The sequence below is a fragment of the Peromyscus californicus genome, unplaced genomic scaffold (genome assembly GCF_007827085.1).
Source record: "Peromyscus californicus insignis strain IS unplaced genomic scaffold, ASM782708v3 Scaffold_3__1_contigs__length_106647218, whole genome shotgun sequence".
Taxonomy (NCBI): Eukaryota; Metazoa; Chordata; class Mammalia; order Rodentia; family Cricetidae; genus Peromyscus; species Peromyscus californicus.
The window spans coordinates 52,120,434-52,137,169 of record NW_026294551.1 but is presented as its reverse complement, the minus strand read 5'-3'; the positions used below and the strand labels follow the sequence as shown (position 1 = coordinate 52,137,169).

Sequence of the window (16,736 nt, the reverse complement as noted above, 5' to 3'; positions counted from 1 at the left end):
AGTGTGGCCTTGTGCTAGGCTGACTCTCCAGACCTTGTGCTGGGCAGATCTGGAGGGCCCAGTGCTTCTGCGCTTCCCCTCAAAGCAGCTCCTCCCTGTGGAAGCTGCCAGAGCAGCCCGGTCCTTCTTCCCCTTGGGTTCTGTTGTCTCTACCCCAGGGGTCTGGTAACACACCTTTGCCTTTCATGGGGGGCGGTGGAGGAGAAACCGGAGTCCTTGTGAAGCTTCTCTCTTGTCTTTCCCTTTCCCAGTTGAGGATCCCCCACCCATGAACACACACAGACACATTGACGCACTTTAGCCCTTGGTGATGCTTTTCTACCTCATCCAGGTGTTTTTTGCCTCAGTCCGCTCTGGGGGAAGCAGCCAAGTTTACTTCATGACTCTGAACCGTAACTGCATCATGAACTGGTGACCAGGCCCCTGGGCTGGGGCTCCCCAACATGGACCCAGCTCTCTCCCCACAGCCAGACTACCCAGGCCGCCCCTCCCCTAACCCGCCCCCCCCCCCCCTTGGGCTTTTGCTTTTACTGGTTTGATTCACTGGAGCCTGCTGGGAACGTGACCTCTGATCCCTGAAGCTTTTGTGATCACGTGACCATCCTTTCTCCCAACATGTTTGCAAAACTGTGCCTGTCCCCAGCTTCTGGGGGATAGCACAGCTTCCCCTCACCAGGAACTGAGTGGGACTTGCCCCTCCCCTTTTTTCAAGAGGAGAGTGCTTGGGGCTTGGACCCCCTTACCCCATTGCTGCTGACTGAGCAGGGCCCTGTACCCCTTTATTTGCACGCCAGGGGAGCCGGCTCCCCCCTTGAATGTACCAGACTCTGGGGGGGGGTCACTGGGCCCTGGGTTCTGGGGGGGGTGTCACCAGCCACTCCAGGGGCAGGGACCAGGTCCTTATTTTCTGAAAGCACTTTAATGATTCCCCTCCCGCCCCAGGCCCCAGGGAATGGAGGAGGGACCCCACAGCCAAAACATTCCTCCTTTCCCAGCCTCCCCCAGCCTCTCCCCTTCCCTAGAGGGAGAGAGCTCAGAGCTCTCCCATCTACCCCCTTGCTTGCATCTGTATATAGTGTGAGCAGCAAGTAGCCCTTCTCCGTCCTGTATCCTTTCTCTATGTAGTGGCCTTGGATATCCCGTTTGTTAATAAAGACAATTCAACCAGCTCCCACCATCTTAAGATCCCACCATTGTCGTCTCAATCCTGGATACTTTTCAGGGAGTGCTTTCAGAGTTGGGAGTGCAAGGGTGGAGGAAAGGTGTTAGAATCCGGTAAGTCAGTCTTAGGAGATGAAGTGGATGATTAGGCCAGGAAACCTAGAAGACATGACAGAGAGGGCCAGGGCATCCTCGGTTGTAAACCTGTGGGACACTTTGAGAGTATTTAGCTTTTACCAGCTCCCCCAGGGCAGGCCTGACTTCTGGCTTCAGTGTTCCTATGTCTAGGTCTGTGCAAAGCCTCATTGGCTGTCAACCAGGTCAGATGGCTCAGAGGAGCCAGGAGGTAGTAAGACTGAACCAAGGGCACGCTCTGCCCTAGAGGGTTGGCGTCAGGTGCCTGGCCAAACCACCCATCTACTTCTGCTGACCCGGAGGAGCCAGACCTACCCACATGGCCGCACAACCCCTCCTGGAAGTTCACAAAACAGATTTATTATCAGCCTGTTTTCAAAATGGACTTCTTGCAGGGGGAGGGGTGAAGTGGGTGCTGGTGCAGGCTCACGGTTGGATACACGGTGGATAGGGGAGATCAGGAACTTGGTTGAAGTAACCCCCAAGGAAGATGAGGCAGGAACCGACGCTGAAGAGCACCAGAGCTGCCCAAAAGCAGACGTTATCGAGGGCCTTCCCCATGCGCAGCCAGTCGGACACTTCCTGTGAAACACAGCTTAGCGCACTGGACCAAAGGACGGAGTGGGGCAGGGAAGGGCCGGAGTGCCGCTCCCCCACAGCCTAACCCACCTCTCCATTGGCTTCCTGGTCTCGTGTGCTCTCAGCCACAAAGTTCACAGCATCCACACAACAGCGGATTTCAGGGGCTGCAGCACCCAGGTTCTGACAGAGGGCCGCTGAAAGGGCGACACCCAGTGCTGGGTCATTAAAGAGCTTCCCCAACTTCGACTGTCTGCCTTTGACCCTCGAGAGCAGTGCTCACCGGTCCAAGTTCCATGCCGGTATCTCTGCCCCTCAAATACAAGCTCGCTCCGCGGCTTTTTCAGGATGAGCTCCTCTGCTCGGAGCAGAATGCCCACAGACGAGGCTCGCCTCGCGGGTGGGGCAGCTCCGGGAGCCTCTGGGGGGGAGCTCGAGCCCAGGAGGCGTGGCAGGAGCTCCAATAAAATCTGTGGCCAGGGCAGAGGTAAGTTCCAAGCCCGCCTCCCACTTTGGGCTGCCCTTTCCTCAACCAGCGCTTACTTGGCGCAGCCGAGGGGATGTGGCATGAGTGGTCGGCGTCCGCAAAGACACGTTGAGCACGATGACGCAATTCATAACAATGAGCGTGGCAACCACCATGACGAAAATAAGATACCTGAGACCCAAAAGGCATGATGTCACAGCGTCCCTCAAAATGAGAGGCCGCTAGCTGCCCTCTACCTCATAAACACCTCTGTACAAGTGGTGGGGTTACTCCCCTTGCTACCCCTCCATCACGCCAGTATTGTCCCCGCCCCCCTGCACCTACCATCTGTTGCGGACATGAAGGGGACTCCCAGCAACTTGGACACCCTGCTGTGGGTCTACCACTTCCACAGCTCCACCGAGGTGAGGGTATGAGAATGGCCCACCCAAAGGTGGCATCTGGAGAGGTCTCCAGCGCCTGCTGCTGTGACCCTTCCATGTGACCAGACCACTCTACTACCCCCCCCCCCCCCCCCCCCCCCCCCGCTTCTCCAGGTGGCCCTACAGCCTCCGCTTCTATCTTCCCTGGAACTTGCTGTGGCCGCAGCTCAGGAATATCTGGTGCAAAGGTTCAGAGAACTTAAGTCCCAGGAGTCCCTGGAATCCGATAAGCCGCCTGCCCAGAAGGCCACCTTAGGGCTGGTGCTAAGAGAAGCTGCGACCAGCATCATGAGCTTTGGCGCCACCTTGTTAGAGGTGCAGCTCTGGGGAGTTGAGGGATGGGAAGAAAAGGGGGAGGACGAAAACAGGGACCTCTAGCCCCTGTGCCCTCAATGCAGATCTCAGCCCTCTGGCTGCAGCAGGAGGTGCAGCGAGTGGACAGTGGCGACGGTTGCCTGGGCCCAGCCCCGGACACTGGGGATCCGGGTAGGGCGCTGGCCCGTGTAGCCCTGGCCGCAGGGCAGGGGATTCGGCAAGCTGGAGCAGCAGCTGGCGCAAGTGCCCGGTACCTGATCCAGGGGGCGTGGCTCTGCCTGTGCGGACGCGGTTTGCACGGGTCCACCTCATCCCTGCAACAAACCCTACGCCAACTGGGCCTTGGGGTCCCCCGGGATCCGGTGCGTTAGGAATAAGGGGTGTGATACGGGTCAGAGGAAATGGGATTGAGGATATACTGAGCCATACTGACCTCTCAACAGAGACACTCGGGAGACCTCAAGGTGGCATCCAGCAGCAGTGAGGAGAACGAGGGGACCAAATAATCCATCACTGTCCCAGCCCCACCCTGTGTCCAAATAAAAGCCCAGAACGGGACAACTGCAAGTCCCCTACGCCAGCCTTCTTGGGCTCCGCCCTCCATGCTGATACACCACCTCTGTAGGATCCACTTTGAGGTTACCTGCCCAGTAGTGGCACGCTCAGAGATGTCTCTGGAATTTTCTGGGCAATTAGGAACAAGAAGACAGTCTGGGCTAGCAGGACGTTGATTGAGACCGTGCATTTCTGGCCACCGGCTGGAGGGAGCATGCTGTGAGAGGCATCCAGGGAGCGAGCCCAGCCTGGGGTTAGGAGTCAGGGGTCATCCCTTACCCTGAGCAGGCAGGAAGTAAGCGAGCAGCACCAAACCAGAAATGAGCACACAAGGTACGATGATGTTAATGACGTAAAAAAGCGGCTTCCGGCGAATGATGAGCGTGTAGATGACGTCAGTTTCTCCAGGGACTCCTGCAGGGCCTCCCTCATAGCGGCGAATCGTGCCTGGGCAGTAGTCGATGGCCCATTCTCCATTCTCTGCAGGACGTGGGGTGGGGCACAGTCAGCCCACACACGTGCAACTCCAGGCTGAGCGGGTGGGTGCAGCTGTCTGGGCCTGTGTGAACCACTTGGACCCTGGGCTGTCAGCATGGGGGTAGTATGGGCAGAGCGGGGCATTCCTGGTAAGGGTGCAGAAAGACCATAGGGAAGAGAGTGGCCTAGTGTGACAACTGAGATTGACTTCAAGAAGAGCCAGCTCAAGCAGTGTGGCCCAAGTCAAGCCCCACGCTGCAAGTCCCCTCCTTGGGCCTCGCGTGAGAAAGGGTTTTTGAAAAAGGGATAGGCCTTCACCAGTAAAAGCTTCCGTGTCGATGTCAATGTTGTCGATGGTCTTGCCGTTGTCATCCAGTGCAAAGACGAACTCCACCTCTTCAGCACTGTAGGCCTGGGAGCTGTGAAACAGGGCCGGGCTTCACCCCAGAAGCTGGGGCCCTCCTTAGTCCCTCCCCGGAAGGTGGGATCTGGAAGGGCACTAGGGTCCACTCTGGCCCACATCCTCCCAGCACATCTGCTTCCAGATCTACTTCCGCTTCCAGATCTACTTCCTTTTGGTCTGGTTTGCTGGCCACCAGGGCTCGCCATGTGGTTCAAGGAACTCCTGGACTCACGTGATTTTTTTACACCTCAGACTCCTCCTGAGGAGTAGCTGGGACTATGGGATAAAACCACAAGATGGCAGCAAGAAGCCTGTGCCCGCCCTACTGCAAACCCAGGTCCAGCTTCCCACTCATTTCAGTGCCCTACTCCGCTGTCCATACGCACACCTTCCGCAGAGACCCCACCCGCTCCTCCACATCAGGCCCTGCCCCCTGCTCCAGGCCCCTAATCTCCTGCTTGAAGTGACTCTTCCCACCGAAAAATGAGAGAGCAGTTCTGCCAGTCGAAGGGGAAGTAGGTGACCTCCACTGCGCAGGTGCTGCGGTAGATGGCCGGGGGCAACCAGCTCACAAGGCCTCCCTCGGAGACCAGAACATTGCAGGCGTAGGCCACTTCAAACTGCCCATCGATACTGTGAAGACCGAGCTTGTCACAGTATTGAAAAGACTACTGGACCTCTTCCACCAACCAAGTCCCCCAGAACCGGTCCCCCTTGCAGCCTGGCCTCTTGGCCAATCCTCACTTGTTTTCCAGAACAATCTCGGGCAGCCATACAAATTCTGAAGGGACCCGCAGGGTTTCTATGCCTGCAAAATCGGCCTTGCTGAAGTTGAGCCGGTAGTCCTGCCAGTCCTAAGAGGTAGAGGATAGAAGGGTGTGGGTGTGTGTGTGTGTGCTCGCCATCTCCCGCCGGGCGGGAAGAAAGGGGTTGGCTGGGAACCCTCACACTGCTCCCCAGATCTGACTCACAATTCCGATCCAGACGTTGGTGGTCAGGGTCTCCTCCTTCTCATTCTACAAGAGGAATGAGCCTGTCTGATTCCAGGAGTTGGGGCTGGAAGTGAGGGTGCAGGCTTAGGATTGGGGGTGGGGGCAATCTTACCAGTGAGATGAGGTTGGTTAGGGTGACCTTGAGGGTGACGGTAACAGTGTCCTCAGGCCTTCTAACTGGCCGGGATCCTGGGTCATAATTGTCGAAGAGATGGTGGTACAGGTTCAGTTCGTCGTTCTTGCTCTGGCCCCTGCCTGGGATACATGGAGAAGGAAGGGGTCACTGGACATGAAGCAGCAGCCCACAAGGTGTCTCTCTGCTGCCAGGCCTGTGCAGACTTCCTGTGTGTATCTTTCTGGGTTTCTACTCAACCAAAAACATTGCATCAAGTACGATCTCCACCTACACCTAGTCCCTTCAGGTTGGAATACGGGTCCACCTGGCCCCCCTGATCCCTGTCCCTACCAAGAAATGCCAAGAGAAGCAGGGCACTGAGCAGAGCCCCTGCCATCCTGCTGTCTGGTTCTCAGGGTTATTCCGAGCTTTGACAGGCTGGAGGGGCAGGCCGGCCAAGGTGCCTGTGTGAAGAGGAGGAGGGTGTTAGTTCCGGGGCTGGGTTAGGGGACTGTCACCTGATCCTCTATCCTTGCCGCAGCTGGGGACAGTCTGGTGGCTTCCAGAGGCAGCTGCCCCATCCTGTGTCCCTTATCCACCCCATCCCAGCATCCTTTGCCTGGGTTTTAGCCAGCTCTGTAGCCACAGACCTGCTATCTCACGAGAAGCAAGCCTCCGATAACATTTGAAACCACAAGCCTTTAGGGGAGTCTTCAGTGTCGACCCCCATTCTCAACATGCCCTGGCATCCTCTGTGCGGCTGGCTGCCCTATCGGTGGTTCTGATGAGCGCAGCTCAGGGAGAGAACATCCCATGCCTACCATACTACACCTTAGTTACTCTTTTGTTTGTTTTTTTGAGACAGGGTTTCTCTGTGTAGCTTTGGCACCTGTCCTGGGGACTCACTCTGTAGCCCAGGCTGGCCTCAAACTCACAGAGATCTGCCTGCCTCTGCCTCCTGAGTGCTGAGATTAAAGGTGTGTGCCACCACCGCTCAGCTTGTTTTATTTGTTTTAAAGGCAAGTCATGTATAGCTCAGGCTGGCCTTGAACTTTTGAACTTACTGCCTCAGCCACCTGGGTGCTGGGATGACAGTCATGAGCCACCAAGCCTGGGTTTCATTGTTTTATTTGTTTTTAAGGCAAGTCATGTATAGCTCAGGCTGGCCTTGAACTCCTGATCCTCTAGGCCTTCCATGGGCTGGGACTGCAGGTGTGAGCACTGGTGCAGTGAGGTTCTCAGAATCTGCATTTGAGAAAAGCTAACCGGGTGTTCCTCATGGGGTAAGAAGTATAGGAATAATTTTGATTTTTGGTGGCTTTTGAAGGAGGGATTTCTTGAGAGAGGGTCTCACTATATAGGCCAGTCTAGCCTAGAACTTGTTGCATAGACCAAACTACACAATCCTCCTGCCTCATCTTCCTGGGTGTTGAGATTCCACGCATGTGCTGCCACAATGCCCAGCCGGAAGCCCTTTATGCCTTAGGCCTTACACTTCGCCTCAGTCCAGCAAAGCAACCACTTCTGTCCTAAATGCATGAAGAGTCTACAGCTGAGGGTCATTCACGCAGGTGCATTGGTGATGAAGCCTAAGACTCACGGGTCAACTTTATTCATCATGTGCCTCTGTGCTCATTTTACATTTCACAAACACTCACAGTCATCATTTCTTCACTCCTTTCCTACCTGTGAGATTCCCTCAAACATCTAAGGCCCCTTGTCTGTTCCTCACACTCTCTTGACACCCATTTCTGCTACCTGTCATTATTTCTCATTTTCCACTGCGGATCCCAGAAAGCATCTGTGGGCATGAGCTCACCACCTTGAAGGCCATGCTGCTGCTGCTTAATCCAGTCTCTGAGTTAGGGCCTGGGCCAAGCAGCACTGAGCTAAATGCAGACATTTGTCTTACAACATAGATACTATGATTATAGAGGTTCATGAGGCTTGCTTCTGGCCATGTGGTGGTGGCACTTGGGAGGCAGAGGCAGGCAGATCTCTTGAGTTCAAGGCTAGCCTAGGCTACAGAGTGAGTTCCAAGGCAGTCAGGGCTACACAGAGAAACTCTGTTTAAAAGTTGTGGGGCGGGGGCGGGGGGGGGGGGGGGAGAAAGGGAAGGGAAGCAAGGAGAAGGGAGGAGAGGGGGAGAAAGAGGCTTCTAGTATTTAGCAGCAGGGAAACTTATGAAGAGAAACAGCTAGAAAGGATGGGTCAAGGTGAGATGAGCTGTTGGTGGATCAGCCCCTCGAAGACCTATCTTAAGAACATCAAGGGTCCCTCTAGGTTTCCTGTAACGTATCCACAGTGGCCACAACACTCTGGAACAGTGTCTGCTGGGGACTGGCCAGGCCCTGCCTGGACTTTCTGCAGCTGTTTACCAGGTGCTCCCCTCTCTACTGACCTCTGGGTACCGCCTTTATTTTCTGTGTAGTTTCAGCCTCCCCCCAACATCTGCACCATTCGCCACGGTCTTGGCCCCAAACTGACCTCTTGGCTTCTCTGCAGATACAGCTAGTTCAGCCTGGGTTCCCATCACCATCTGCCTGAGGCCGTGAAGGCAGGGATGCCGAAGCCTGAGTCAGGAAACTGGCTTAAGACTCCCACGTGACCCACTGCTGAGCTCACCAAGTTCCATAGGATAGTTCCAAACCCATGGTCACAGGGACAGCCTTGGTGAAAACTCAGTAAGTCACAGAACAAACCAAAAAGACACCAATGTGGGCCAGTGAGATGGCTCAGGGTAGAGGTACCTATGCCAATGATGACCTGAGTTTGTTCCCCTGGACCCACCCGAAGAAAGGAGTGAGCAGACCAATTCCTGCAAGTTGTCCTCTGACCTCCACAGACGTACACCACTGCCCCATCCATTCCTGAGCATTAGGAGCAGAGCAGAAAGGGGGGATAGGGACAACCTGGGGTGTAAGCCCCCCCCACTCCCTCAACCAGCTGGGGGTGTTGGGAACATGCCTGTGAGCCCACCTTGGTTTTGTATTTGTTTAATGAAAACTCCCGTTTCTCTGGGGGCTGACTTACAAGCAAGCAAAGATCCCTGCTCAACAGGAAGCCACTCCCTTCGCCAACTACTCTTGGCTAGCAAGTCTGAACAGCTGCAGCTGCCACTGCCACAGAGCTTGGGGCCACTGCATCCTAGACACCAGGGCCCTTCTCAAAGGCCATGCCCCAGCTAGCCGCAGGAGGGCTCCCTCTGTGTTTAGAACAAATAGCTGCTCCCGTTTTCCTAGCAGGGGAGGTGGGTGAGCAGAGCCAGGCTAAGGAGCATCCAGTGGACACTAACCGAGCACCTCTTCCCTCCTTAGGAAGCAAGCTGATGGCTGAGCCCTACTGGCTGGCTGTGTTCAAGGCATTTAGTAGAGTCTGCGTGATAATTATCTCCTGGACAAATAAACAGCCTAAATGAACTGCTGGCAGCCTGTCACTGAAAACTATTCTCTCCTATCACAAGTCCAGAGGATTGATTGTCTGAATGAGACTGGCCCCCATAGGCTAATATTTGCATACTTCATCCCCAGCTGGTGAATTGTTAGGGAAGGGATGGAGCCTTGCTGAACAGGTGTGGCCTCGTTAGAGGAGAGCTGTCACTGGGGTGGGCTTTGAAGTTTCCAAAGCCCCCACCAGGCCTTTTGTCCATCTCTGCCTGCTGCCTGCGGATCAGGATCAGGATCTCTGGCACTGCTCCAGCACCATGCCTGTCTGCTTCTCACCATGATGATCACAGATCAGCCCTCTAAAACTGTAAGCAAGCTCCCAATTCAATGCTTGCTTCTGTGAATTGCCTTGGTCATGGTGTCTCTTCACAGCAGATGAAGAGTGACTAAGACAGCGAGCTGCTGAGACGCTCCTGCTCCTTGACCAGAAGTGACTCGTTCCAGGGAGGAGACCTGACCCAAGCCAGGTCCCTGGGAATTCTGTCAAGCAGGCAGCTCAGGAACACACTCTTTCGGCTACATTTTAAGTGCGCCAGGCTGCTGTTATGAGCTTACAGCTGACGGAGACAGTCGGGGACAAGAGCAGCCTTCAGCAATCCAGCCTGGCCCAGAGGTTCCTGAGGGCTGGAGGGCTGCTCTCCTACAGGCTGGCTACCCAAACCCTTTTTTTTTTTGGAGACATGGCCTCATTATGTAGCTCTGGCTGGTCTTGAACTCAAGAGATCCGTCGGTTTCTGCCCCCCGAGTGCTGATATTAAATAAAAGTGTACACCGCCACACCCGGCTGTCTCAACACTTCTTTTGGCTAAATGAATTACCTTAATACCTTTCTCTTAAGTCCCTCATTATTAGAATTTTTAGGATTTGGGATACAGTTCTGTGGTAAAGTAGTTGCCTAAGATAGGAACCCTGGGCTCTTCAGCACTGAAAAAGAGTGGAATATTTTCTTTTCATGGTACTGGGGATCCAGTTTACGCCTCAAGTATGCTAGGCAAGTGCTCTACTGTTGAGCTGTATTTCTAGAGCTAAGAAGTAGAAGTTTTCTTTTTGTTTGTTTGAGACAGGGTCTTTCTGTGGCGCTCTGGACCCTGAATAGTTTGAAATTCTGTAGACTATGCTAGCCTTAAACTCACAGGCCTGCCTCTACCTCCCAAATACTGGGATTAAAGGTGTGTACCACCATGCCTGGCTAAAAAAAAAAAATAATAATCTTTTTTCACATAATAAATGTGGGTACATACTTATTTTTCAAAATATATATTCCGAAGTTTTACAAGTACATGTAAATTTTTTTTTTTTATATTTAGGGTATGAGGCATGCATGTACAGTCAGACTATGTGAATTCCAGGGATCAAATTCAAGTCATCAGGCTCAGTGGCAAGCAACCCTTCCCAGCTAAGCCATCTCGCTGGCCCATCAAGTACAACATAGTCAGATGTGGTAGTTCATGCCCATAAGCTCAGCTCTTAGGAGGTGTCTTAAGGTTTCTATTGCTGTGAAGAGACACCATGTCCACGCAACTCTTTTTTTTTAAAGATCTATTTATTCATGTATTTTATGTATATGAGTGCTCTGTTTTCATGCACACCAGAAGAAGGAATCTGATCCCATTACAGATGGTTGTGAGCCACCATGTGGTTGCTGGGAATTGAACTCAGGACCTCTGGAAGAGCAGTCAAATGCTCTTAACCACTGAGCCATCTCTCCAGCCCTGTAAAATTTTTTAAATGGCAGGAAATGGAAGCCATGAATCAAAAGCTTAGATTCAGAGCTGAATAAAACCATCATAACTGCTTTTAATAGATTGGATAAAATGACTTACATAATCATTTGATCTTAGCTGGGTCAGTATGAAAGTCCTTCTGAGCCAGGTGGTGATGTCACACGCCTTTAATCCCAGCACTTGGGAGGCTGAGGCAGGTGGATCTCTGAGTTCGAAGCCAGCCAGGTCTACAGAGAGAATTCCAGGGCAGCCAGGGCTACAGAGAAACCATGTCTCAAAAAACAAACAACAACAAAAACAGGAAGCCCTTCTGGAAGGAAGCTTGCCTCACTGTTCTTTCACCCTGTCCTGAAAGCTACCTCAGGGTGCTATGTGCCCCCTTCCTCAGGAGGAGCTGCCACAGACAGAAGAACAGCCGGGTTCCAGGCTGGGTCCTTCAACAATGCGTTCTTTAGATTACTGTTCAGAAACAAGATCATGACAGTCACCCCCCACACCCCCCCCACACACAGTGAGGCTCACGTGGGCAATGGGGAGCAGCTGGGAGCAGATACAGCTGCCCCAGGTCCTGGCAGATGAAATGTACCAGGGCTGGACTTCAGTTCTTTACCTCATTTTTTTTCCTATTAGGAAATCCAAAACCAAACATCTGAGAGGGATAGACCCAAGTCCAAGGGAAACTGGACCTGTTGCAGATCTTAATCCTGAGCTAAAGTTAGGATTATTTTGCCCAACAATGGTGGTACCCGCCTTGATTTTCAGCACTCGGGAGGCAGAGGCAGGCAGATCTCTATGAGTTCGAGGCCAGCCTGGTCTACAGAGCGAGTTCCAGGAAAGGCACCAAAACTACACAGAGAAACCCTGTCTTGAAAAACCAGAGAGAGAGAGAGAGAGAGAGAGAGAGAGAGAAGAAAAAAATACTGGCTGCAGTTTCCTGGAGACTAAAGTGATTCATTCTGAGGGAGAGCTGATGAAGACAGGAAATACACACCCCAAAATAGCATTCAAGAAATGCATGGAACTGACAGCATTCGGTGTGTTTAACTCCCATGAAGAAACAGACAAACCGCTTAGAAGAGGGTCTGACGAACCGAGTCACGGTGACCGATGCTCTTTAAGCTGTAGATAGGCGACAGGTGTGCAGTGTTCGTAAGCTGTATCTCACGCTGGTTTGGAGTTCCATGATAGCAACTATCACTGAGTTCCCTGTGCTCCTCCACTAAGCAACTCCTTCCTCATATTCCTTAAAGTAACCCAAAGAAAATTCATTGACAAAAAAAAAAAAAGAAAAAAAGAAAGAAAGAAAAAACACTGGCTGCTCTTCCAGAGGGCCTGGCTTCAATTCCCAGCACCCACTTTCTTTCTCTCTCTTTTTTTTTTTTTAGGTGCCAGGTTCTCTTTTTACTGCATTTTATTCTTGCAGGAACTAACCAGAGTCCTGTGAGAACTACATCATTTCCCTGTGAAGGCAGCACCCCCAATTTCCTAACCATCTTCTACTAGACCCCACCTCTTAGAGCAGTGGTTCTCAACCTTCCTAATGCTGTGAACTTTTAATACAATTCCTTAGGTTGTCTGACCCCCAACCATAAATTATTTTCTTTGCTACTTCATAACTATAATTTTGCTACTGTTATGAATTGTAATGTAAATCTCTGTGTTTTCCAGTGGTCTTAGGTGACCCCTGTGGAAGGATCGTTCAACCCCCAGGTTGAGAAACTCTGTCTTAGAGGTTCCTCTAGCTCACAGAATCCTTGGAGTCCTACACCCAAACTGTACAGAAACAGCAGTACTTAACATCTTGCAGAAAATGTTAACACAGCAGTATACTTTCACAAGTCTGCCTAAATGAATATTCTTGATTTCAAATCAGTTTCAAGAAAGAATGAATTGTTTGAAAAAAGAGACGTGTTTCCAAAGCCGTGCTTGGGGGTGCATGCCTGAATCCTAGCACTTGGGAGACTGAGGCAGAAGACTGCAATTTTTTTACTTTGTTTTGTTTTGTTTGAGGCAAGGTCTCTCTACAAAGCCCTGGTAGGCCTGGAACTCTCTATGTGATCAGGTTGGCCTCGAACTCATTGGGATCTGCCTGCCTCTGCCTCTGCTCCCCAAGTGCTAGGATTAATGCAGCCCAGGCTAGCTTCAAAACTACAGTCTTCTAGCTGCATAGCCCCAGTCTCACAAAACAAAAGCACACTTGAGTATGTGGTCATTAAGAAGCAGAAGTCTAGTAGTCTTTTTATTGGCCTTTGCTTAAGAAATGCTGTACTGTTTTTCTTTCTGAACATGCTTATTCAATGGCAGTTAGACATGCTCCTTTCATCTTGACTTTTCTGTCTCAGAAATCTTCATGTGCAAGAAGTGGTCGGTCCACAGTGTGCTCTACACAGGCCTGTGCTCTGATGGCTTGCTGGAGCCATATGCTGTCTCTAAAGTGACTCAGCATTAGTCAGAGGAGCAGAACAAGAAATCCTGAGAGACTGTGACCGGCTCCCTACTTAGGGTGATATTTTTCCTTTAATTAATTAATTAATTTTATTTATTTGTTTATTTATTTTCTGGAGCTGAGGACTGAACCCAGGGCCTTGTGCTTGCTAGGCAAGTGCTCTACCACTCAGCTAAATCCCCAACCCCTTTCCTTTAATTTATTAGGTCATCTGATGTAGGAAAACGTTAACAGTTAGAAAACTCTAAAGGAATGTTAAGTTCTAGGCATGATGTCTTTATGAGCACTAGCCTGAATTCACTAAAATATGAATTGAGTGAATTTAATTCCCTTTCTTTCCCTGTTTTTCCACCCCATGAAATCTGTTGTCTGTACTATGAGAGACCATGGCTGTCCTAAAGGTACAATGTCAAAAAGTAAACAAAGGGGATGATTAGTTGACTATTTTCAGTACTGTTAATACAGATTATTGGCCAATTATCTCATTGAATTAACCCTAAAACAGGCATGCACATGGTGCACAGATATATATGCAGGTCAAACAAACACAACCAAAGTGTACAAAGAAAAAAGTCCTTGGGACTTCCTCAGTACAGGAACATCTTGGTGAAGGATATCTCATTTCAATTTCTCACCTCAGGTCAGAGGACTAACAGATGACGTAACGGGAAGGGGAGTCTCATGTAGGCAGAAACTGGATGACACATTCATGGGAAAAGCCAGGGCATCACAATTGGGTTCAGAGAACGAGATGGAGACGGTGAGACTCTGGGTGTAATGTGAGAACTCTGATAAGCCTGAAAGGCAGGGAAGTAAGGGTTGTAAGGATTCTGTCCTTAATTACGTCACCAGCCTGCGACGGCATCCCAGCCTAAAAAGCGGGTGGGCCCTCTGTGTGTCTCCTTCTCTTTCGTTCCATCTGTCCTATCTCCTCTCTCTCTCTCTCTCTCTCTCTCTCTCTCTCTCTCTCTCTCTCTCTCTCTCCCCCTCCCTCCCTCTCCCTCTCTCCCCCCCCCAATAAAGCTCTAAAAAAGGTAACCATGGCTTGTGATTCTTCCGACCAGCACTCTCCTCCGCCGTCCGGCCGAAGGGGGCAGCCAGCCACGAGCAGCACTGTTTAACCAACATTTGGTGCCGTTCAGACTCGGATACACCACCGAGCACCAAGGACCTGCTGTGACCACTGCCACCTGCCACCTCCCCCCCATCCTGCGAGACCGCGCGTGCGTGTGTCCTTCGCCGCCTCCACTGGACCCCCACACAGCTACTGCTGCCGTCACCACAGTGAGTCCGCCGTTCTCACGGCTGTAGTCTGAGCTATATTTCTTGCGATGGACACCCCAGGGGTTGTCCTCGGCTGTGCTGGCAATGGCAGGCACATTTTTGCTCCTGATGAGGGGGTCAATGCTGTCTGGGGTCCAACACCAACTGCAGTGCAGCCGCAGCCTTCACGATCCCTTGATGAAGAGGATCTGTGACTTGAGCTGATTCATAGATCTCTTTCCACTCTTTGGGGACGCCCGAGATTGGAATCTGATCCCGGTTTGTTATTTTAATTTTTTATTTTTCTCTCGGCTACAGCCATGGGACAAAGGGGTGGATACATTTACCACCTACATTGGTGGACAGGGGCGGGTACCGATAAATCTGGCCGCATAACAGAGTCACGGGAACTTCTGCCAGCGAACGGGCAAATAAAAAAGTTACTTTATCTCCAAGTTTTCTGCTAAAGCTCTAAACCCTTCTCCCTCCCCACTTCTGCATCTGCCGCGTGCAACCTTTTCTGTCTGACTTCCGCTGGCAGTGGGCGGGCTCAAATGGGCAGGTTTGTGCAGTTTCTACGACTCTTGCCCTAACTTACCTTAACTCCATCCACTCATTCTCAAACTGCCTTGAGAAGCACATATGGGTCTGGAAGCGGCTAAGATCCATACAAATAAGTTTACAGTAGTCAGGATGGCTCTTAAGCCAAAAAATCAACTTATAGGCTCAGATAAGTCTTCCAAAAGGATCGGTTTATAGTCTGCCTCCTGGCAGATCTTCCAAAAGCTGTCCTTAAGCCATCAATCATCAGGAAAAAAAATCAGGACATGGAGTAAAAATCCGTCTCTTGTTCCCCAGACCTCCCTGACTAAAACTTAAGCATCTGGAGAGCAAGGCTCCTGACCTCACAGGCAAAAGAGTCATCTGTGGTATTTAAGGTGTGCCAGGAAAGAGATAAAAACCTGAAAACAAAATTGTCAAGTCCTGGCACTCGCTGACTCCCAAAAGCTGTTGGGTCCCTGTTTTTTTTTTTTTTTTTTTTTTTTTTTTTTTTTTTTTTTTGGTTTTTCGAGACAGGGTTTCTCTGTGTAGCTTTGCGCCTTTCCTGGAACTCACTTGGTAGCCCAGGCTGGCCTCGAACTCACAGAGATCCGCCTGGCTCTGCCTCCCGAGTGCTGGGATTAAAGGCGTGCGCCACCACCGCCCGGCGGGTCCCTGTTTTAAGTGAGGGAAAGGCCACAGGCTAGCGAGTGCACTGCCAGGCCATCAATAGCCTTGTTGAAAGTGCCACCTAGAGAGACAACTGGTCAGCTGACTGCCCCCAGGCGCCAAGACACATGGGAACATCAAGCTAAGACCTCCAGCAGACCTAGGCTTGGCTACAGGCTTGCAGGGAACCCAGAACACAGCAGGGAAGCAATCCGTTTCTTTCATTCTGGACACCAGAGCCACAGACTCAGTCCTGGGAGTTTTGGGATGCTACCTCTCTTTTATTGTCGGGTACAGAGGACAGCCTTACCACCTCACCAGATTTAATTGCACTTTCAGAGTTACTTAATGAAAAAAGATTTCCACCTAAAATAAGAGCTCATTGCTTCACTCCAGATCCACTACCTGTGTTTCTCATGTGCATACAGACAGGGCCCTGATCTTTGCCTTGTCTCTAATTCCAAAAAAATAAATTCTCATGTACCACAAGCTTTTCTCTTCCCAGTTCCCTGTTCTAACTCACTGTTCAGCTAATTGTACAGGACCACCACAGAACCGGAGTCCAGAGATCATCAAGTAAGAAACTGTAACAGCTAAAGGTATTCACACCCCCAGACCCAAAAGCGTCTGGGCACTATAAAAAAGACTTTAATATAAACATCTATTACTGTGAGATGCTTTTAACAATTGATCACCTGTCTCCTGGATGCCAAACTAATAAAGGAAACAGGTGCTTTAAAATAATCTGTCTCTGATAAAGCTTAACATGTTTCAAAATCCATAGGGACAGGCCAGATCTACCTCAGATAAATGTCAATATAAAATAATAATGATTCTTTTCTCTCTCTAAGCTTTTTTCTGTGTCACCAGTATCTTGTCAAACAAAAAGTTCCCAGCCACAGCCAAGAGGGATACATGTCTCCAGAGCAAACAGATGACAGACAGCATCCCACAACGTCTGTCTACCTTGGAAGACTCGCCTTCTCCATTCCCCCCAGAGCCAACAG

General features: G+C 51.1%; 2 protein-coding genes across 10 annotated transcripts in view; one reads left to right on the top strand and one right to left on the bottom strand.

Annotated features, from left to right (window-relative positions):
* The window catches only part of Mink1 (misshapen like kinase 1), a 56,206-nt gene extending 55,037 nt beyond the window's left edge, over positions 1-1,169 (top strand). For all 9 annotated transcript variants that reach the window (XM_052756492.1, XM_052756495.1, XM_052756493.1 and 6 more), the window contains one exon: positions 332-1,169. In XM_052756492.1, coding sequence (XP_052612452.1) covers positions 332-415 — 84 coding nt within the window. In that variant the 3' untranslated portion in view covers positions 416-1,169. The remainder of the gene's footprint in view (positions 1-331) is intronic.
* Positions 1,170-1,636: 467 nt separating this feature from the next.
* Positions 1,637-15,189, bottom strand: Chrne (cholinergic receptor nicotinic epsilon subunit). Its single transcript, XM_052758216.1, has 13 exons — positions 15,119-15,189; positions 14,561-14,646; positions 5,639-5,781; positions 5,506-5,550; positions 5,279-5,388; positions 5,012-5,167; positions 4,450-4,550; positions 3,934-4,134; positions 3,743-3,857; positions 2,419-2,533; positions 2,159-2,345; positions 1,966-2,072; positions 1,637-1,878 (listed from the first exon to the last, which is right to left on the bottom strand). The coding sequence occupies exons 1-13, from the start codon at positions 15,187-15,189 to the stop codon at positions 1,723-1,725; spliced, it is 1,593 nt and encodes a 530-aa protein (XP_052614176.1). The 3' UTR covers positions 1,637-1,722.
* Between the last annotated feature and the right edge of the window lie 1,547 nt (positions 15,190-16,736).

Bases quoted from the DNA above. Each gene is read 5' to 3' on its own strand.
- Chrne (XM_052758216.1), bottom strand. From the start codon at position 15,189: ATGGATCTTAGCCGCTTCCAGACCCATATGTGCTTCTCAAGGCAGTTT. The intron at 5,389-5,505 runs GTGAGTCAGATC...TCTACCTCTTAG, and splicing joins CCAACGTCTGGATCGGAATT to GACTGGCAGGACTACCGGCT. The intron at 2,346-2,418 runs GTAAGCGCTGGT...CCCTGGCCACAG, and splicing joins CATCCCCTCGGCTGCGCCAA to ATTTTATTGGAGCTCCTGCC.